The sequence below is a fragment of the Mauremys mutica genome, chromosome 16 (genome assembly GCF_020497125.1).
Source record: "Mauremys mutica isolate MM-2020 ecotype Southern chromosome 16, ASM2049712v1, whole genome shotgun sequence".
NCBI classification, from domain to species: Eukaryota; Metazoa; Chordata; order Testudines; family Geoemydidae; genus Mauremys; species Mauremys mutica.
The window spans coordinates 30,080,813-30,102,870 of record NC_059087.1 but is presented as its reverse complement, the minus strand read 5'-3'; the positions used below and the strand labels follow the sequence as shown (position 1 = coordinate 30,102,870).

General features: G+C 49.7%; 1 protein-coding gene across 3 annotated transcripts in view; it reads left to right on the top strand.

Moving 5' to 3' along the window:
• OSBP2 (oxysterol binding protein 2) overlaps positions 1-22,058 on the top strand; it is a 376,231-nt gene that overhangs the window by 83,411 nt on the left and 270,762 nt on the right. For all 3 annotated transcript variants that reach the window (XM_044989854.1, XM_044989855.1, XM_044989856.1), the window contains one exon: positions 9,353-9,561. In XM_044989854.1, coding sequence (XP_044845789.1) covers positions 9,353-9,561 — 209 coding nt within the window. The remainder of the gene's footprint in view (positions 1-9,352; positions 9,562-22,058) is intronic.

Below are 22,058 nucleotides of genomic sequence, written 5' to 3'. Positions count from 1 at the left end.
CTGTCATTGAACCAACACTGCGTCCTTGATGCCAGTTGCCTGTAGGAAGGCAAATTGATTTTAATGTGACCCTGGGAGGGGGAGGGGGTTAAAGCTCATAGCAGTGTCTGTTCTGGCTATAGACTATCTCTGTGTGCCTTGTCCTGATTGGCGTCTGTGGTGAGACACCGGGAGCCGTTCAGAGCCCTGTTTCAGGCTGGCAGGCAAGGGAGCTGCCGTGTGCTGCAGTGCCCACTAGGATGTGAATCTCACTTTGCCATGACAACCACCTCAGGGCATCTCTCCCCACTCTGGCAGGTTTTTTATGGGTGTGTCTAAAAAGCCACTGTTGTAGGCGTATGTCGCACCTAGCCTGCCCCCCGGTGCTGGATCTCCCTTCACTGGTTTTAACATTGGGGCTGGTTTCACGCCAGCGTACTGCTCTGCACATGCTGTAGAATGTTCTGTGTCCTGAGCACCTCTGGGCTAGTGTTTGTCATATAGGGGAGGTGTGAGTATTTTATGGTGCATTCATTTATAATGTGTAAAGGAGAGCAGCAACTTGGATTACTTTAAATACCGCCCGTGTGAGCTTCCAGAATTGATTTGAATGGTGAATCTGTAAGGTTTGTGCAAATCAGCTGCAAGCAAATGCAGTGCTACATCAATTAGTGCGATTAGTTTGTGTGAGTGGGGAATTGGTGGGACCCACTGGTGGTGTGATTGCAAAAGCATTTAAATTAGAAGCTGCAGTTTGTCCTGCTCAGGACTTCCTGAAATAGTCATCTGTGGGACTGAAGCATACCGCGCTTGGACAGTGTTTGGGGCAAAAACTTTCAGAAAATTGAAGCAACATCCCTCGAGTGCTTTTTAGAATTTGTGGACAAGGAAAAACCTAATTTTTTTTTTTAACCTCCACTTTTTAAGGCCAGGCTACAGCAAAAACAGCTGCTGATCTCTCCCACAATTCTCCTTGTGGGAGAGGTCAGCAGTTTATATACATCTTGATAGATTAATTGACAAGGTAACCTGTCAAACCTGCCTTCTCAGTGTCCTGCGAGCTAGAATGTTATGGCATTCCTATGGGACAGTGGAGTTTATTATAATAATTGGAGATATACCGATCTCCTAGAACTGGAAGGGACCTTGAAAGGTCATTGAATCCAGCCCCCTGCCTTCACTAGCAGGACCAACTACTGATTTTTGCCCCAGATCCCTAAGTGGCCCCCTCAAGGATTGAACTCACAACCGTGGGTTTAGCAGGCCAATGTTCAAACCACTGAGCTATCCCTATTTCTGGGGAGCAGTTCAGGGTCATTAGTTCTGTCCTGTCTGGATTCTCCTTTTGAACTCCAATACATCTGTCATAGGGCACTCCAGCAGAGACGCTGGAATTTGAGGCAGCTCTATGAAAAGGTCACTTAAAATTAATGCCCCTCTGCCCTGCTGCTGTTCTCTGGTGCCTCTGTGCAGAGCCCTGCGCTCAGGTTGTTAGTAACAAATTCGTCACAGGCACGTTGAGGGCAGCTCAGGCCAGAGCCATGGTAACATAGGGGGAGGTGATGGGAAGCAGCAAGGTCCTCCCACTCCTATAATTTCACCACAGCAATGGTTTTGGATTATCTGTGTTCATCTGTCCAGGCAGTCTGTTCAGCCTTGTGTGTGAGTAACTGCTGTGGAAGAACCTGTCCTATTTATATCCCCGAGGTGCTGTGAAGAACTGTTCATTTATGCTTTTGTTCCCTGTTAGGTGAATTCCTCCTGTTAGAGTGTGTGTGTGTGTGTGTGTGTGTGTGTGTGTGCGTGTGAACTGCAAACATTCAGCATCATCCTGTGTCACATGCGTACATGGTATCCCTTCATGTATCTAACCTTGGGTCAGTTTTTATATTGGTGGCCAGGGCTACCCACGTGTTTCCTCCATATGTGCAGTTCCCAGATTATCTCAGAAACTCGGGAATCAGGAAATCTGCCTGGGTCACGTTATGCAATGGTTGAGCTGGTTGCGATGAACGGGCAGCTCTGTCTGTCCAAATGCAGGGGAGCTGCAGAAGGGCACCTTTCATTTTTGTGCTTGGAGATGGAGGAAGCCGTTTGAGGGTGTTAGGCGGGCAGTCCGTGGTGTTCCCTGTGCGTGTGCTCTGATGTATGGTAAATGATCTCCCATGCAAGTTTCCAGTTAAAGGTCACTTTTGAAAATAAAGCAAAGCACCAGTTAGAAAATTAGAAGCAGTTTCCTTGGCTGGAGGAGCAGGGATGTTGTGATTTCATCTGGTTTAGTGGAGTCAAGAACCCTTCATTTTATTTGCAAAAACCCCATCGTTTCGGGCCTTCGGGCCTTAAAGAGGAAAGCAGCGCTCCTGGGAGGGTATCACCAGGGTGTGTGTGTGTGTGCTGGACGTGGAGGTGGTAGCTTCATTTAACTCCGGGTCAAATTCAGCCCAGGTGCAAGCAGATGCAGCTATCTTGAGCTCCATAGGGTTACACCAGGGTTGAATTTGGCCCTTTTCCCCACTCTTTCCTTGTGCCCCTGTGCAGAGTCCAGCCCGGAGCTGCATGGGGAGCACAGGCTCTGTACCAGGTTCCAGCTGCTGGCAGTTCCAGTCTCCCTGTGACAGGTCAGGTTCACAGCAGATGGGGAGTTCCCAGGAGGTGCAGTGTGGGCTCTCTGAGGTTTCTGTAGGGTTCTATTCCACCACAGTAACAGAGCAGCAAAGGCCTTTTCCCCCCTTCCCTGACTGCCATTAAAGTCTGTAAAAATGGGCATGGCAGCCCTCGTGCCTCTGCCGCTGCTTGTCCTGGGTCCTGGGCTGTCCTGTTCCTGGGCTACTCTTCCATCCTTTACCTGACTTCTGTGTGTGGAAGTTGCTGTTTATTCCCCACATCACTGACTTATCGGAGCATCATCCTAGGAGCAGGGTCATGACTGTGGGTCCCTCTTTGGTGGCACAGAGACTTCTGCACTCTTCTGTCACGTTCCCCAAAGAGGGCAGGGTGGGACTGGGCCAGGGCTTTGCTACTCCATTGCACCAGTCAGTAGAGCAGAACAGAAAGTTGGGGTGCATGTGCAGCACCTATAAGGGGATGGCGAAGCGGCTGCTTGATGGAAGCCCCAGGCTAGAGGAATTCTGGCTGAATTTCTTCTCTTCCAGGGACTCCCAATGGTCCTAGCTCGTCTTACACGACACACCCAGTGGCTTAGAGCCACAGAACAGGAGGGCAACTCTTGAGTGAGTCTGTGCTGAGCCCACAGTCCTCAGGCATGTCTCTCTAACCTAAAGCTCTACCATCCTGTGATGACCACCACCTAGGCAGGCCTAGCTTGGGTGACTGGCTTCCCTGGCTGAGACTCTCTCTCCCGCTTGAGAGGGAGAGACCCTTCTAATCCAGCCATTGCTCCTTGGTTCGTGTCAGTTCCTGTGCTTTGGCCCTGTGTGTTTAAAACCAACTGAGCAGGCTCTGTGGAGGCCGAGCCAGGCTCAGAGCCAGTGGCCCTGCTGTTGTCCCATAACAATCCCCACGTGTTTGCTGAGGGGTGGCTTAGCATGAGCCATTGTTTCCATCCTGCTCGCTTTTCCCTACAGCCGCCTATTAAACTAAAGCAAGAGATTCCTACGGTAACTCCTGCTTTCTCAGGGCGGCCAGGATTGTGAGTCACTGTGTTTCCCCCGCCTCCAGATGGAGAGTGTCTGTCCAGTGGTAGCTGGGTGTGAGCTGCCGTACAGCACCAGCCTTTCAGACGCTCTGCTCAGGACTGCCGTGGATTGCTTTGCAGGTTAACAGACGCTCTGCTCAGGACTGCCGTGGATTGCTTTGCAGGTTAACGGCAGGCGCACCCCAATGCCCGAACCCCACTGAAGTGTTCCTGTGTACCGTCCAGCCCCTGTCACTGGACACAGTAGGTACCAGGGACGCTGTCCCCAACGAGACAGTGTTAAACACAGCTGGAAGGTTACAGCTCCAAATCAGATCCCTTATCACAGCACAGCACTGCAAGTTATTTATAGTGAAAACAAATATTTGTTTACGGTATGCATAAAATTATTACGGAACAGCTCCATGTCCATCACTTGCACAGTTACATGGTGATGGGCTCTGAGCAGGCAGGATTCTTTGGGTAGAGAGGCTTGGCATTGCTGTGTTTGGCTCACTGCGCCTGCTTTCTGGGTGAATCCGAGAAGATGCAGAAAATAGTTAATCTGCTCCTGGAGCACTGGCTGAGATCCCTGCCTCGCCTTGAGGAGCATAGAGCAGAGATGCGGGTCTAGAGAAAAGCAATAGGAAAGGAACAGAGAGAACCGGGGCAGGAGGGGGCGTAGAGAGCAGGTGACGTCACAAGGTCCCTCCCAACCCTACATTTCTATGATTGATTAACCCAGTGATTCCCAAACTGGGGTTTATAGATCATCTGCTGTAGGACTGTGGAGAGCTGGGTGGTCACGTGGTGCAGGTTCTCCACATTCTCAGCTTCTTTAGCTTCTCTAAAAGCAGCTGGAAAGGAGGAGTCATTATTCTCTCGTACTCACCTACAGTTGCTGCAGGAAATCACACTCCAACCAGACGGGTTTTTCAAAGGCACCTGATTTGTTTAGGAGCACACGTCCCATGGACTGCCAGTGGGATCTGTGCTCCTGAGTCACTTATGCACCTTTTAAAATCCCACCCTAATGAGTGAGTTGGCTAAGGAGTTACGTATGTCTGGGATTTTCACAGGAGCCCAAGTGATTTAGGAGCCCAGATCCCATTGATTTCAATGCACATGGACCACCTAACTCACTTAGACTCCTTTGAAAATCCCTGCATAAAGTAACTGGCAAATTTAAGCATGGCCATTGTGTGTCCAGGGAAGGAGAGGATGGCTGGGTGCCGGGCAGAATGTACAAGAAAAGAATAATAGGTCCCGGAGCAGGGAAGAGAGCAGAGGGAAGTGGAGATGACGAGCCAAAGGAGATAATGTGGTTAACTTTTCAAATCAGGGGAACCCTTAAATCCAGTTTGATATATTTTAAATGTTCCTTGATGTCACTGTTCCCTGTAAAGTAGTTGATGTGGATGACACAGGGTTATGTGACTGGGTGGGGGTGGATCCATTGAGGAGCAGGTGGAGGACAGGTGTCCATAAAAGTGTCTTTCACTGAAGGTGTGGGCTACACTAAGGATTTATCAGCAAGAGGAATGAGGCCTTGAGGGGCTTTGTGAAAATTGATTTGTCCCCTCTGTCTTTACCCTGTTCCATGAGACTCATGAGAACTTAGTACCTTTAGAACCAGTCAATGGACAGAATACTTCAGGTAGTGTCTATGTAGCCAATAATTAACCTGGGGGACTCATTGCTGCAGGAAGTCACCAAGAAATACCGTAGATGGATTTTAAAAAGGCCCGGATAATGTTATGGCCACTAATAACATCTGGAATGGTGCACGCTAAGCACATGTCTAATGAGCTGTCTAACTTCAGGGCATAAACTGTTCTGTAGGAATCAGGGCCTCCTGCTTCCCACCCATGAAGCATTACACAATTGGCCAGGTGTAATTATGAGCTTTTAATGAAAGATCTTGGCTGTCAGCTGCGATCTGATAGGTTCATGAGGCCTGTCGTGTATGCATCTATACAGTACCCCTTGACCCTTCTCTTATATGCTGCTACCTCTGGGACTCACTCCTGTGTGTATGTGTTAACACTTGCACATCATCTACCAGCCTTTATTATAGGTGAATTAGCATCTTGCTGCAGTAGTGACTCCCGCAGTGAAGACTGCAAAACACTTTTCCCAAACTCCCTATTTTCACATGCCTTCAACTTTCCAAAACCATTTTTGGGCTGAAATTTCCCAGGGATGATGTCTGACTGAAAGTAATTTTTTTCAGAAAGCTTGAGCAAAATCCCTTCTTCCATTTTTGAGCCATAGGAAAGTGGACAAGATACTTCGTTCTTATTTTTTAAAAAATCTGACCACGTTTTTGAAACAAGGCTATAGCAAAAATAGCTGAAGTTTAGAGTGACAAAGTGCTTGTCCCTGTCATACTCCTTAATTGGGATTGAGCATCACTAGGCATAGGGGAGAATTTAAAAATGTCATCAGTAATTGAAAAGTCCCTGCAAATCACTGAGCAAATTGCTGCTATTCTCAGGCTGTTGCTGGGGAAATTTGCATCCAGGAGAATGTCACTGAAACACACTCAGCAGCATCCTCCCTTTACTGCCCCAAATCCTCCCTGCCCCCAGCTCAGGAGAAAATCTTGCATTCTGCAGCTCAGAATATGACCACCAGGGGTGGCAGGTTTGTAGAAATTGTGGTGGTGCCCAGAACCTGCCCCCACCCAAACTCTGCCCCCCACCTGCCCAAGGCTCTGGGGGGGAGTTTGGGTGGGGGAGTAGGTTTGGGGTGCAGGCCCTAGGCTGGGGCAGGGGATTGGGGTGCAGGGTGCAGGTTCTGGGAGGGAGTTTGGGGATGGGAGGGGGTGCGGAGGGAGGGGGTGCAAGGGTGAGGGCTGTGGGGTGTGGCTGCAGATGAGGGGTTTGGGGTGTGGGAGGGGCTCAGGGCGAGAGTAGGAGTGTGGGGGGTGAGGGCTCTGGCTGGGGGGTTTGGGGTGTTAGAGAGGCTCAGGGCTAGGGCAGAGGGTTGAGGGTGCAGTGGGGGGGTGAGGGCTCTGGCTGGGGGTGTGGGCTCGGTGATGGGGCAGGGCTGGGGATGAGTTTGGGGTGTAGGAAGGCTGCTCCGGGACAGGGGCCAGAGAGGAGGACTCCCCCCAGCCCTTTCCCTGCCGGCAGCAGTGAGCTCTGGGGGAGGAGCCCCCTCTTCCCCGCCCCCAGCAGCACACTCACCCCCACCCCTGTCACTGCATGTGCTCCTAGGGGCCCCTCTCAGGTCCAGGAATCTCCCTCGCCTCCCCCGTGGTGGGTGCTGGGGGTGCTCCGTGCTCCCCCTCCCCTGCTGTTGCCCCTGACTGTAGCCTCGTTGGGGGTGAGGGGTGGGGCTGCCTCCTTGCCCAGCCTGGGGCAGGAGTGGTGACTGCAGGGGGGGCTGTGCTGCGGGAGGGTCCTGCCGGAAAAGGGAAGGGTCTGAGGTGGAAGGGCAGGCTCAGAGTCAGTCTGCCCTGGCAGTGGAGATGGGGGGGGCACTAGGACCCTGCGGCAGCAGTTGCTGCAGGGAGGCAGCATGGAGCTGCACGGAAGAGACAGTGACTCTCTGCTCTGGGGCCCCAGGAAGGCAAGAGGGGGCTGGGGGACACTCCAGGGGGGCGGTGGCAGCAGGTGGGGCCGGGGGGGGGGGGAACGCGGCCCCAAATATTGGTGGAGCTGGGCTCCTGGGCTCTGAATATTGCTGGTGCCCGGGCACCACATGGACTATAACTCGCCGCCTCTGATGACAGCTGTTTAAATGTAACTAACAAGATACCAGCAAAGCAGCCCACAATCTGCTCACCGAGAAGCAGCATTCCTCTTCCCTGCCTTGCTTCTCCTTTCCATTGCCCTTCCCCCGCCCAGTCATGCTCTGCTGGTCTTCAATTGCTTTTGAGGTTTAATTAGATCATCAACTCCACAGGCCTGGGACCCTGCTACTTAATCGTATGAACAATTCCTTGTACTTCATGTAAGGCTAAAATATGCAATAAACCTCCACTGAGGAGAGAGTAAAAAGTGAGGCTGTGATAAAAAGGAGCTGAGGGTTTCTAAATCCCATGCCAGTGATGCCCTTCCTATGGTTCCCATTTTTATTAATCATGGTGGTGCCTGGGCACTAACCAAGAATGGCCACGTTGTACTTGGTGCTGTACAAACAGAGCTGCAGACAGTCCGTGCCGCAAAGAGGAACAGGGGAAGGGGGATAATGCACAAGCAGAGCGAACAATTGATTTGTTTGGCTGATGGTGTGTGGTTGGGAGGGGATGCACCCCATGGCAAGGCAAACGAGAGGGAACATTGAGGGGAGGGAGTGGTGGGGCCAGAGGCCAAAGCAGGGAGGGCATGAGGGGCAGGTGTGGAGTGAGGCTGAAGTGGAGAGACCGAGGGAGGCAGCAGGCAGGGGTTGGAGCAAACCGCCCATCAGCCTAGGCCAGGGAAAGGCCGGTCCAACTGTAGAAAGTTTTCTGACACTGGTGACACTGAGCAGCTCCTGTAGCTGTCTGCTGGCTGATTCCAGCTGCTTCCTCCACACTGCTACTGCTGCCTGGATCCTGCTGCCCAGGGGAAGTGAGAGCAGGATCCAGCATCACAGCAGCTCAGAGGAAGCAGCCGGAGCCAGTGAATGGACAGTCAGCAGCCTGTTCCCATCCCGTGTGGTCCCTGGAGGTGCTCGTCTGTGCTGCTGCTGCCTGGATCCTGCTCCCCATGCTGCTGCCCAGGGGAAGTGAGAGCACAGGTGGGAGCTGTATGACCGCCTGGTGGGTCGGAAACCAGCATTTGGGAAGCACTGGCACATAACATCGTGAGCAATGAGCACTTTACAAATGCAGAGTAAATCTAACAGCCTGGTTTCCTGCAAATTAGGGGATGAAATCACCCCTAGGTAACGATACATAGGAAGATGTTTATCAATGACTTCCCTCGCAAGGCATCAGCTGCTCTGTAAGCCCTCACTGAGGCTTTACAGTAAGCAATAGTACTTGCATGATCACATATCCTTGGTAGCACATACCTACTGGCCTGAGTACTATGAATTGGTCTGGGGTGAAATGAATTCTGTGGGAGTTTAACCCTCCCAAACTACGGGGCTGAGCCTGCAGCCCTCACTCACGTGAGTAATCCCCTTAGAGTAAACAGGAGTGTTGCCAGGACTTTTTGTAATATTGTTAAAATGCATCTGTACAGCATTAAAGAGCTTCCCACGTGGAAAAGTCACAGCTTTGCCCCCGACAGCTTGCAATCGAAACATCAGACACGAGGCAGCATTGAGCGCAGAAAAAGGGGCATGGCAGGGAGATAGTTAGTCTTGTGAGTCAGGGCTACTGAATGGGACCCTAGCAATGAAAGTGGAAAGGGAAAGAAGCAACAGTAAGACTTAGGGGGGAAATGCCGGGGTGGAAAGAGCTTTAAGTAGTTTAATTTTGGGATAGCAAGAAAAGTCAAGCAATTGCACATGCAATCCAGCAAAATAAACACTAAAGGTAACAGATGGGGCTGTGCAATGAAAGCGACTGAACAGTTTATTCCAAACTCCGTGTGTTGGATTGTTTCCGTTCCTTTTGGGAAGCTCTCCTGGCTTTGAAGGGTCAGTTTTGTTCTCTGAATTCTCTGGGTGTTTTTCTTTGCAGTGGCTTTAGAGGGTGAGTTTTGCAGAATGGCACACTGCCAGCAGAGGAATGGTGTGTGGCCAGGGAAGATCTGAGTGTGGACCCAGAGGATTTTATACCCCTTCTGTCTCGTTGTGCAGGACACAGGCCGAAATGGCTCACACCTGTCGCGGAACCATCAACCTGTCAACAGCGCACATTGATACGGAGGACTCCTGTAACATCGTACTCTCCAGTGGGGGAAGGACATACCATCTAAAGGCAAGCTCCGAAGTGGAGAGGCAGCGATGGGTCACTGCTTTGGAGCTGGCCAAAGCAAAAGCTATCCGTATGAGGAACAACCAGTCAGGTAGAGTGCTGCTTAGAGCGCAAGCATGGAATTGGATTGCTTATAAAACCCTGATGTAGATAAATCTTCCTGCCTTGTGTCCTGAATTGTGGAAAAACTTTACCAGTGTAAGGGGGAAATAGGGCTTGTTAACATCCCTTAGGAGTTTTCTGCAGTACTGTACGTACCGTATATCTGGTGTTCTGGGTCATACAGCAGTGAGCCAAGTTTTTTAAAAAGGCCCTTGGGGTGGGTAGTGTTACAGTAGGTACTGTGAATCCTGTGCAGCTTGAGATAGTTACAGAGGGAGGGCAGGACTCACTTGCCTTTGTGTTGAAGAATTTGGGTTCACAGCCTGGGCAGTGAATATTTCAAGGAATACTTCACAGCTGTGGGTGGGACTGGAAGGAGATCAAAACCAGCAGCTCCCGTTTTAAAGCCAGAACAATGCCTTTGTCACCCAGTCACTGCCTCTTTACAGTGGGTCTAGAGCAGAGGTGGGCAAAGTACGGCCCGCGGGACCTTCCTGCCCGGCCCCTGAGCTCCTGCCCTGGGAGGCTCACCCCCAGCCCCTCCCCTGCTGTCCTCTCTCTCCCGCAGCCTCAGCTCCAGCACACCCCATGTGGGGGGGGGGAAAGGGGAGAGTAGGGAGGGAGACTCACCCGCAGCCTCAGGGGAGCAGGTGGGCGGTGCAGGTGGCGGGAGCGCGGCCGGAGGACTCCGGAGGCGCACCGGACGGCCGCACTCCCTGATGGAGAGAAGCGGCGCTTTAAAGGGGAAACCACCGCTTCTCTCCGGCTGCAAGGCTGCCCTTGCTCCTCCTGAGTCCTCCGCCCATGTTTGCGGGGCCACGTTCCGAAAGGGGCTGGGGGGGTTGGATAGGAGGTGGGGTCCCAGGGGGCGGGAGTCCCAGGAGGGGGCAGTCAGGGGACAAGGAGCAGGGGGGTTGGATGGGTCGGGGTTCAGAGGGAGGCGGGAAGTGGGGCGGGGGCCAGGCTGTTTCCAACCCCGATGTGGCGCTCGGGCCAAAAAGTTTGCCCACCCCTAGTGTAGAGTATATAAGCTCTGTGTGAATGAAATCTGACTTTAGTTCAACTGTTGACATGTCACACGCTCAAATATTCCCATGATGATGGTGCAGTATAAAGGTCTGACGGTTGGGTGGTTGCATTAGGTATGGCTGGCAAAGTTATACATGAGCTATACCAATCAAACCTTTGTCACACCATCACGTATTCTGTAGATGGTACATAGTTAGCAGGCAATATATGTTAGAAATGTTCAAAAGTTTACATTTTTATTGGCATTATATTTTTCTTTCACACCAATAAATCCACGTGCAGGTCTTAGAGGGCAAGAGAAAAATGTACATGGAAAAAACAAAACACAAGTCAGACACTGGTCACAGACTGAATTCTGTCCTCTTGGAAATGGGAGGGAGGGAGCATCCTGTGTTTGGAGAGGGAAGGCGGGAACACCTTTGTGGCAGTCTGATTTAAAAATAAACACAGCTTCACACAGCCCCCGGAGGTCTGGCATGTTAGAGGTGGGGCTGGTGGGGGTAACGTAGGAGAGGCAGTGGAAGGGACATGATAAATGTACTTCTGTTTTTTGTTCTGCGTCTGGACAGCGCCTAGCACCCTGGAGTCCTGGCCAGGACTGGGGCTCCTCAGTGCTACTGCAGGACAAATAATGACTACATGGACGTTAGCTGTGTGTGTGTGTGTGTGTGTGTGTGTGTGTGTGTGTGTGTAATTGCACGCAAGACAAAGCAGGTGAGTAACTTACCAAATTGGCAGCAGGGAAGGTGAGAGGTGGGTAAATGCATTGATGACAACCTCTGGGGGACTAGGGCTGCGTCTGCACTAAACACAAAACTAGTTCTGTGACGTTTGACAGCAGGTAGTGGACATGGCTCTCTCTCTGGGTCACAACTGTGCCAGTGTAGATGGGGTCAGCTGATTTCTTGGTGTGTGTTTGTAAAGACACCTGCTCAGCCTCAATAAAACAAACAGACCACACTTCACAAAGGCAGACGCTGAACTTATTCTTGTACATGTTGAACAACCATCTTTTTTGGTGGCTGCTGTGGGCAACACTCGGTTGATGTACAGAAGGATATTGTACTGCAAACAGTCTGTGATTCATTGTAGCATGAGCCCTAAGTCCTTTATAAGAATTGGTCCCTGTTATGTAGTAGACAGTCCCATGAGATTATATGGATGTTACTCATTAGTGTGAGAGTCACTGACTCATTGCCATAATAATTTAATGTGTTGCATATCATGGTACCAGTGCCTCCAAATGTAATCACATTAAGAACGGTTTGTGAACCTCCGTCTCTGCACGCTGCGGCACTAGCGAGTGCAGATACTAACGGGGGAATCAAAACAAATTTCATGAAGCACATGGAAGATTTCTAGGCAGAGCAAGAAGTTACCAGTTCAGTTTGAGAATTCTCTGGAGTTGGCAGCAGGTTCTGTCATTGGAGTGACTGTTTCTTGCTCTGCAGAAAGACGTTAAGATTGGGATGGGTTCGTATATGAAAAGGGTCTTTAACACCAAGCTAATCACTCTTAAATTAAACCTCTTTCCGGATCACTGCTTTTGCGCCCACTTTGCTGTACGTCAGAACCTGCAGCTTGGGAGCTTGATGTCCCCCTCTTGGTCACGTCAGGCATGTGCAGAAGGACGAGCGCTCAGCCTGCCCAAGGGCTGCAGTCCAGTATGTAGCTTTAGGAAGATGTCAGTGAGAATTTGAAGTGGTTGCTGCCAGAGAGCTGCACATAGCTATTTTGGCCTGTACTCCTAGCTGAAAATAGCACAGGTGAAACCTTCCCTGTCTGGAGCCTTTGAGTGCATGTTCGCAGGAGCGAGCGAGAGTAGTGGCTAGAAGCAGCGCAAAGATACATGTTCCTGATCTCTGAATTCCTGTAGCTCCTGGGTGAAGGTAAATCGGTTGTAGCAGACTGCGAGGATTTCCGAGTTATTCCAGAGAGCTCACTTAGCACTAATGCATCTACGAGGTTCTGTTGTGTCTCAAGTTCCTGAGAGCCTTTAATTTACTGCGGGTCACTGTTAAAGCAAAGAGCCTGTCGGTTTGAGCTGTAACAGGTCTGCCTGAAACTAATAAACTCTCAGCCTCCTGCCCCTGTGCATACCGGCGCGCTCAAAGCCTGTTATGGATTTCTGTGTGGGGCTTCTGTATTGGCTATTCTGATCCTGGATTGTGCCTCTCAGTTCTGCTCAGGAGGGCTCCTGAGAGAGACGGAAGGTCCCCCAGACGGCCCCGTGTTTGGTGTGTGTTGATCCTGGATATGCTGGTGAGCGAGGTATGAAGAGCCATCTGGCAGGGAGGCAGACGCTTGAGAACTCTGGGCTCTCTGAGCTCATCCCCTGGAACAGGCAGAGGTTTAGTTGCGGACTGGCAGGCCCTGAAACGACCCAGTGGCGGCTGCGAGTTTGTCCCTTGTGAGCACAGTGGTTTGCTGAAGGGCAGTGGATCCTCAGGCTGCCCCACTCTTGCTGGGAGCTCATCTGAGCAGCTTGGGGCTCTGAAGGAGCCTATATTTATCCAAGTCAAAGAGAACAATGCTTAACATGGAATAAAAAGGGGGTTTTCCTTCTTTTTTGAAACACTAAAGTTGATGTTTGCCAGAATCTAACATTGAAAATAAGCATAGACAAGCAGCCCAGGCTGGGAGCTGTGGCCATCCAAGACCATGCTCCATTCCTGCTTCCTTATGCCAATAGGTGTAGCATGTTCAGTCTAATGCCAAAGTACAGCCAGGCACGCCTCCCTCCGTGGCTAGCAGTCAGTCGGCTGCTCTTGTTATGGGGACTGGGGATCTTTTGAATCAGTCGTGCCGTACAAACAGGGCTTTGTTACAGACACCCAGCTATTGCAAAGCCTTGGAGCGGTTTCCATTTGCTGTCAGCGGGGGTTTAACAGGCACGTTCATTGTGCCATGCCAGGAACGTCAGCCAGGGCTGCTTAGTTGCTTATTCGTCTATTTTCTCTGCAAATAAAAACTTCCTCTTGTGTCTCCCCCATTCCCAGGAGGCACCAAGGGTGAACTGTGCTGTCCGGATGTGGCCTCGTCACTCAAAGGGCTTTCCTGAGCAGCGTTGCATTTAACAGGTGATAGGGCTGATAAAGCAGCCTAACCTCTGGGACTGCTTTGGGAAAGCAGCTGAGACGCTCCTTACCCTGGTTTTGTGGGTAACTTTCTTGAAACAAACCACCCCTTTGCAAATGTCGTTACTTGACATTTTGTGGTGGGTCAGAGTGATGATTTCAGAGTTGTGCATGTGAGAGCAAGTGGCGCTCGTGAGATGAGCTCCTTTTTCTGTTTGAGTCTGAAACAAACACGTAACGCGGTTATGGAAGGGATGGGCCGGGACACTAGGTCAGCTGCTCTGGAGAGGATTTGGGGATGGGCGAGGTTGTGTATCTTGCCTTTATGTGCAGTTTAAACCTAAAAGGGCATTTAAGTATTTTGTGGTTTTGTGGAAATCGCACGCCAGTATTCCTGCTTTTAAGGGTGTAGGGAAGCTCATAGAGTTCCCTTAAACATCTGATGGTGATCAGCAGTGATACCATGGTGATAGGTGCAATAGATAAAGCAGTGTCTCACTGACTTTCTGTCGCTTCCCTTTTCCTTGAGCTTGATGTTTCTCTCTGTGGGATGGGCTGGTAGCTGCTCTTGGGGAGTCCTCTCTTGCAGGGGGTTTCTCTTCTGCTTTCTTCCTTGTCTTTTCCTCCATTTTGTTTTATTTCAGGCCAGGGGAAGATCAGGATTGTGCAGCTTCGATATTCCCTGTTATGGGCTTGAACAACTAGACCTTGTCTAGCTGCAGAGCGCATCAGAGGTTAAGGATACCAGCTTACTGTATTCCTGGTTTCCATTGGAAATGGAATTGGGTGACCTACAGGATTCCAGTCTGGGAAGAGGTGGGTTAATTTTGAGTCTGACTCTAGTCCTGGGAGGGTTGGGTCAGTTTTCTCTCTCAGGTGAGCCTACCGTCAGTGCCTGCCAGTGGATGAGTAAGTGGGAATTGTCGTAGTGAACAGCTGTTAACTTCTCTTCAGAGACCCGGTTCAGCTTTGCTGTGCACATGAGATCCTCCTGCTAGGCCGGGAGAGCTGAGGTGCATCCTGAACTCACGTCCTCCGTGGCAGAAGCTGACGATGCCAAGGTCCTTGGAGAGGCTCACTTGGTGTAATTTAGTCAGTTCTTGATTTCTCAGTCATGTCATTCTTGGGAGGGAGAGCTGAGTGGCTGGAATGCTTCTGCACACCTTCTGTCTCGGGATCCTTGAGACCTGAAATGTTTGTGGGGACCACAATCTGCCTTAGGAAACTGAGCCCTTCTCCGCTTCCAAATCTGGATCCATTTGCTGATTCCAATACTATAGTTTTGATACCTGAACCTGAACAAAACCGCACGGGTCTAGTGTCTGGAGAATGACCCTGCTGTTCACCTTGTCTGATTGGTTGAGAGTGCGACCTGCTAACCTAAAATTGTAAAAATTTAAAGCTCTAGTTTTAAGACCAGTAACGTTCTGCTGTTCACGAACGACCTTGTGGCCGCACTCACATATTGCTTGTTACGTGATACAATATCACCTCCTCCGGTGCTTGGGTGCAGGATTTCGTGCCAACATGACACCACAGATGAATAATGTTCGCTCTTCCTGGGATTCCAGTTGTTCTGTTTTCAGAACAACCAGGTAAACAGAAAAGAGAACTCTTGCAAGGGCATGGATACGTCACGCTCCTCCCTAGTGCAGTAGTCCAAACCAGTTCAACAGAACTCCAGGCGTCCTCAGGGATTAATTAACAAATCTAGGTTCCATGGGCAATTGTGTTTGAAAAGTGTGGGAAGAAGACTGGATGCCAACAAAGGTACTTTTGAAAGATTACTGCTCCTCATGGTCACCCCCTGGTAAGTCTAGCCTCTAGCCTAATGAAATAAGTGAACAAATAATAAGAGGAAGAAAGTGCTAGGTAACTGGAGGATGAATAGACCCATGAGTGCCAGCCAGCATGGAGCTGTGCGGAACAAAAGTAGTGAGACAAACAATTGCTTTGATGGATCGAATTACACCGTTAGAGGGTGAAAGGAAGGTCATAGCTACGATATATCTGGAGTTCACTTGTTACCAGAGAGAGACTGACAAACTGGAGGGAGTTGGTAGAAGAGCAACACATGGTTGAGGAATTGGAGGGATGGATTCATAAGAATATATAGCTTGACCATGTGATGACTAGTGTGTGGCATAAGTCTGTATTTATGTGACGGTTGTAAATGCAAAGGAGGAATTATCTAGTGTAGTGCCAGGGCGTACAGCTTGGAGTAGTGGGGTGAAGTCATGGAAGCCGAATATCAGGGAATGCTGCCCGACAGTGGGATCCTTGCATTTGTGGAGAAGCTTCCAAAGGGGCTGTGATAAATGAAGGGGTGGGGGGTAGCTCCCTTTTATGGACACCCAGCCAGCCAGTTAGCTCTAAAATCCATCTTAGTACTTGTTCTCTACTTGCTTTACCCGTAAAGGGTTAAAAAGTCTCCCTACATAAGTAAAAGGAAGGGAGTGGGCACCTGACCAAAAGAGCCAATGGGAAGGCTAGAGCTTTTTAAAATGGGGAAAAAACTTCCCCTTTGTCTGTGTGTCTGTTCTCGGGGAGAAGCAGAGGGCTGCAGCTATGCTGTAAGAGCTTGGGCCAGGTACGAAAACTCATCAAATCATAACTAGAAACTACTCATTTGAAACCCCAGATATGTAAGTAGATTAGAAAATGTCTAGGAAAATGCGATTAGGTTTCTTTCTTTTATTTCTTTATGGCTTGTGGACTCCTCTGTGCTAACCCCAGGTGCTTTTGTTTTGCTTATAACTTTAAGCTGGACCTCAAGAAAGCTATTCTTGAGTGTTATTTTTGTATTTTTTTTTAAATAGCAGTAGCCTGAGTTTTCAGATGTATTTTCTTTCTTTTTGTCCTTTTTAATAAAATTTACCTTGTTTAAGAACAGGATTGAATTTTAATGTCCTAAGAGGTTTGTGCACATGTTGTTGAATTAGCTGGTGGCAACAGGTGATTTCCTTTGTTTTCCTTCTCAGCTCTTCCCCGGAGAAGGGAGAGAAAGGGCTTGAGGGTACCCACAGGAAAGAATTCCCAAGTGCGCCTTCCTGGGTCTTCAAAGGGGTTTTTGCACTTGGGTGGTGGCAGCATCTACTCATCCAAGGTCAGAAAGAAGCTGTAACCTTGGGAGTTTAATACCAGCCTGGAGTGGCCAGTACTAATATTTAGAATCCTTGCAGGCCCCCACCTTCTGCACTCGAAGTGCCACAGTAGGGAATCAGCCTTGACAGGGGCAGGGAGGAGCCCAAATGCTTCTGGTATGTGTAAGTCTAGGGCAGGCAGAGGTACTAGGAAAGGTACAACAGAGAACAAGTGTGCAGTGGCTGGGAATCGACTAGAGGGACGAAGCAGGTTTTTCATGCTCCTATTTTTGCTTTCTCTGCTCCTGTGCCCGTGGCAGTCCGGAATCAAAATCCATTCCCGGGGCTGGGGTTTGTCAGGGTGGAGTGACAGTAAAAACATTACATCACAGGCACATAAGGAACACACAGATCAGGTTGATCCTACTCCGCAGCAAACTCTCTCAAACTACGCACAGTTCACACGTCCTGGCCTTCCCGACGGCAGTCGAGCTGCTGCTAGATTGACCCACTCCCTAGAGATGTGAGAAGTGGCAAGTTCTCTCCCCATGGTGCACGACCGTGAGGTGTTGGAGGCATTCCGGGGGGCTCTGGGGTATGATGGCTGAGAAGGCCTGCGTGGTGAGGCTGGTGTGGATGTTGTTGTTGGCAGAACCGGTCATTTTTAATGACTCAGTTCACAGGAAATTATCTTGGACAAACCTTAACTTCCAAGTGCTTTCTGTAGGAATTTCCCAGGGGTTCCAATATCTATTGACGGATCAGACGAGAAGGGGTGGGGCCAAAGAGCAGCTCGGGGCACGGGAGGAGAAGGTAGCAAGTGGAGGTGGATGGGGAGCACTAGCCCTTCTGCCTTCCCCAGCCGAGGAGCCGCCCTGGTGGGAGTCCTGCTGCTGCAGAGCAGAGGTGGGGAGCTACACAGCTTCGCTGAGCCATTAAAGCGCTTACTGAGTGTTCAGAGCTGGGTCCTGCCTGAGCCACCCATTCAGCCCAGGGGATCGCCTTGCAGCGCTCAGCAAATACCACCCAGGGGGTGGCTCTTCTGCTTGTAATACATCTAAATAGACTAGCACGAGCGCCCATCATTGTGGTATCTCAGGTCCTGCAGATAGATCTGAAACATCCGGTGGCGGCTGTTGTGGTTCTCAGGTTGGGCTTCTCGGGAGCACCCCAGGCTAATTGTTTCTAGCCCTTCCCTGTAAGAGTTCTGGCACTAGTTGCAGTTGCTTTTCTGCCCCTGGGGGGCTTTTTTACCACTAGGGGCGTGATGTTTCCTGGGGATCTGACATCATCCACCATCTGACACCTTCTCCTCAGCCCCTTGAATCCTTGCCACGTCCTCGCAGCTCCTGGTCGCGGGGCCTTTGCGGCTGGAACAGTTCCTCTTTTCACAGTTGCTGCCATTGTTGCCTGTACACTCTTCTCTCTCTCTACCGTAACCGGAAATAGGGTTGTTGTAGGGCTCCTCTCAGCCCTCTGTAAAAACTGGCTCCCTTTCCCACCGCCCCTTTAGGACTTACATTGTTCCTTTATCCCTTCCCTGTCTGCATTACGGTCTGCTACTAACTCTGTGTTTTCCCCTCGGTCTGTGGGGCTCCCGTCTGAAGAGCAATTACCACCACCTGAAACACTCCAGCGCTCGGCCTCTTTGTTCCCCAGACTGGAATTTCCCAGCCCAGAGTCTGCTGCTGAGAGTTGCTGAAGGAATTGCTGCCATGGGATGTGCAACTGACAGAACTGCTGTGAGAGGGGGATTTTCTTGGATTTCTAGTCTTAAAACTAGTCCTATTTTTTCTCAGTGCCTCCTGCTTCTCTCCCAGCTCCTCTCTACCAGCACGCAGGCCAGGTCTGCACGAAACAGGTCGACCCAGCTACGTTACTCAGGCCTGTGAAAAATCCACAGCCCCGAGCGACGTAGTTAAGCCGACCTATCCCCCAGTGTGGACAGTGCTAGGCCGGTGGAAGAATTCTTCCCCTTCCTCCCATTGCTGAGGTGAGCGTCTACGCTGGCGCGTTACGGCTCTGCCACGGCAGCGTTTCTAGGGAAGACAAAGCTGCATTTTATTATTTGCAAAAACAAAAACCTTCTAGGAAAGTGCTTGAGGCTCCCCAGGTCAGTGCTGAGAAGTCAGGAGATTTCCAGGTGAGAAGATTTAAAAACAAAACAAAACAAAACTCGAGCTTGTGCCCTTTCCTTCGTTGCTGCTTCGTGATGAATAATGTTAGCCTGGGAGGTTTAAATAAACAACTCCCTGCTTGTGTGAGACCTTGGAAATACCCAGAATGAGAAGTCTGGAGTTCCCTTGTTTGGCTCAAGGAGTCTGTGGATGTCTCAAAGCACGTGTCTCACCTTAATCAAAGAGTGTTTGTTTGGGGAGGCGGGGGGAGAGGCAGGATTTGAATCTTTTCATAAAGGCACCTTTTAATTTTCATCAGCTTTTAACAAAAACAAATGAAAAAAAACCCAGAGTCGTGAACAGTCTGATCTAAAATTTGTTCCCCTCTGTCTACGTCACTTTCCCTCTCTTGGCTTTTCTGTTGTCTTCATTTCACTGGTTCGCCTCATCATCTTCCAGGACAAGCAGGCCGCAAACTGGGAATGTAAATAGGCAGAACAAAACTGGGAACAAGAGAAGGGAAAGAGGGTTTTCTTTCAGGCCTTGTCGAGCCCGTAAACCCATTTCCCCCCTTCCCTTTCAGGTACCTTGGCGTTTTCAGTCTCCTCTTTAACTCTTCCCCTTCATGGGCATGTGTCATGATTGTCTTCAGGGGCAGCTCTAAACATTTTGCCGCCCCAAACACGGAGGGTCCGCTGGTCCCACGACTTCGGATGCCTGCGGGAGGTCGGCTGAAGCTGCGGGACTAGCGGACCCACCACCCTGCCTGCCGCCCTAGCGGTGACCGGCAGAGCGCCCCCAGTGGCTTGCTGCCCCAAGCACGCGCTTGGAGCGCTGGTGCCTGGAGCCGCCCCTGATTGTATTATATGAGAAATGTGATCATGTAATTCATCTAATATCACACCTTGTTCTACAGCCTTCGAGGCACACGCAGTATCTGTTGTACTACATCTGACTCTGTATTACAGACATAATCCATGAAAATCATTTATAGCCAAGGTACTCAGTCAGTGGTGCTTATCTAATAGACTACAGAGTCACTATTACAGGAGAGAATAGTAGTGAACACTGACTGACATATGTAGGCCATCTAAATTCACATCCAAGTTACCTCCGTAGCTGATTGCCTCATCCTCTGAACTATACTGAAGGAAGGCTGTGCTGCTGGCTGAAGAGAAATCGTACATACTGCACACCTGCTGGCTAAATTAGTGCAATAGTTGAGATGGACAAGAATTTATCATGTAAGTCAACAAGGACCTGTAAGTATAAGCGTGACAAAATATAACATGCTGATAAAAGTTGTTGAAAAAATTGCATGGAATTATATTATCTGACAGTCTGTGATTTTGTAATTAGTCTTGGGTGGGGCCGGGGAGAGCGTCGGTCTATATATACATGAGGTGAGGGTCTGCACAAGGGGGAAGGGTGAACTCTTGCACTCTTTGGCATTTCCTGCCTTCGGAATTCTTCACTTTCGCAGCCTTTGTGTCCTTTTAACATGTTTTTGTGTGTGTGTGTGTGTGTGTGTGTGTGTGTAAAATACAATTAAGCATCTACATATTCAAATACCTCATTTTGAAAATGACATGTTGGAGAATACATGTGCCTCACACTGAGAAGCCGATTTTGGGCTCCTCAGATCCAGGCATACAGTTCAGGAACTGTCAGTCACAAACAGATTAAATCGGCTTCTCTGTTCCAATGACTGATGACAAAAGTCTTTCTCCCCACCAGGTTCTGGTGAGACCACATTAAGAAGCTCCTTTTTAAAAAAAAAAATTTCTGCTAGTGTGCCTGTGCCTGTAGTGTGCCTAGGGCAGGGTTCTATGAACAGTTTTCAAGACTAATTTTTTTGTTGTTTGTTAAAGCCTTGGCCACCTCCATAGGAGACGGTTTCTAAACCTGGTTTGACATGTGTAGTGCAGTGTAGACCAGGGTCTGTATTGCCATCTTTGGTGATGTCATGGTAATGGGAGGCTTGACATAATCAGTGGGCCATGCAAAAGATACGTGAAAACCTCAGAGCTTGCAGTTTTCACACTGGTGTGATGTCAAAAGAATGGTGCAGTTCTGTGAAAAGCTGCCAGATGGGTGTGATTGGTTTGGAGTGACAGCTGGGCCACTTCCCCTCCAGAGCACACCCATTTTTTAGAAAGCGAACTCTGAATTTTCTGATTGTTCACCTTGAACAAACATCACCTTTAAGTATATGGAAGTTCATTTTTTTTTTGCATGTTTGAAGGCACGAACCCTATGGGCTGGTCTACACTGAAAACGTACATTGGCATAGCAACGTCTCTGAGGTGTGAAAAATCTGCACCCTGGAGAGATGTTGTTAAGCCGCCCTACCCCAGATGTAGACAGGGCTCGGTCAAGAGAAGAATTGCTCCGTTGACCTAGTTACAGCCTCTTGGAGGTGGATTAATTACAGTGACGGGAGAACCCCTGCCGTTGCTGTGGTGTCAACACGTCAGCACTACAGCAGTGCAGCTGCGCCACTGTAGTGTTTTAAGCATAGACGTATCCTATTTTGCAAAATGTTGCAAAATAACCAGACTTTGCCAGTTGGAATGACCCAGAATGAAATTCTGAATGTTTGCAGGTGTTCTGAATTTCACACCAGCTTCCTGATAAACCCAGCTAGGATAATCTTAGACTCTCAGGGTTGGAAGGGACCTCCGGAGGTCATCTAGTCCAACCCCCTGCTCAAAGCAGGACCAATCCCCAACTCTAAATCATCTACTGCCCTTTGCACTGGGTGCTCTAACTCTGCAGCTGCCGTTGAGGGGAGCTCAGCTTAGCTTGGTGGCATGTCCCATTCATCCCACGTTTTTACTGTAACAAACCACTTGGTCCCCTGGGTGAGCCTTAGAAAAAGGTAGCACTGCATTAAGTGAAAGCAGTAGAGCTGTAACTCCCAGCCTTATGGGAAAGAGCAAGTAACTCGGGGTGGGGATTAGCCTGCATTTTGAATATATCAATATCAGGAAAACAATTGCAACAAAGTATTGGATTATTTTCTATGTAGCCAGTTTTACATCTGGCTGCTATTGGAATTGTTTGTATGTACAAGCATCTGAAAAGTGCTGGTTTAACAATATCATTCTGTTTGTTTTGGTCGTGACTTTGTCTTCTGTGTCCATCTTGTTTTACTTTTGTGAAACTGTTTTGTTTTGT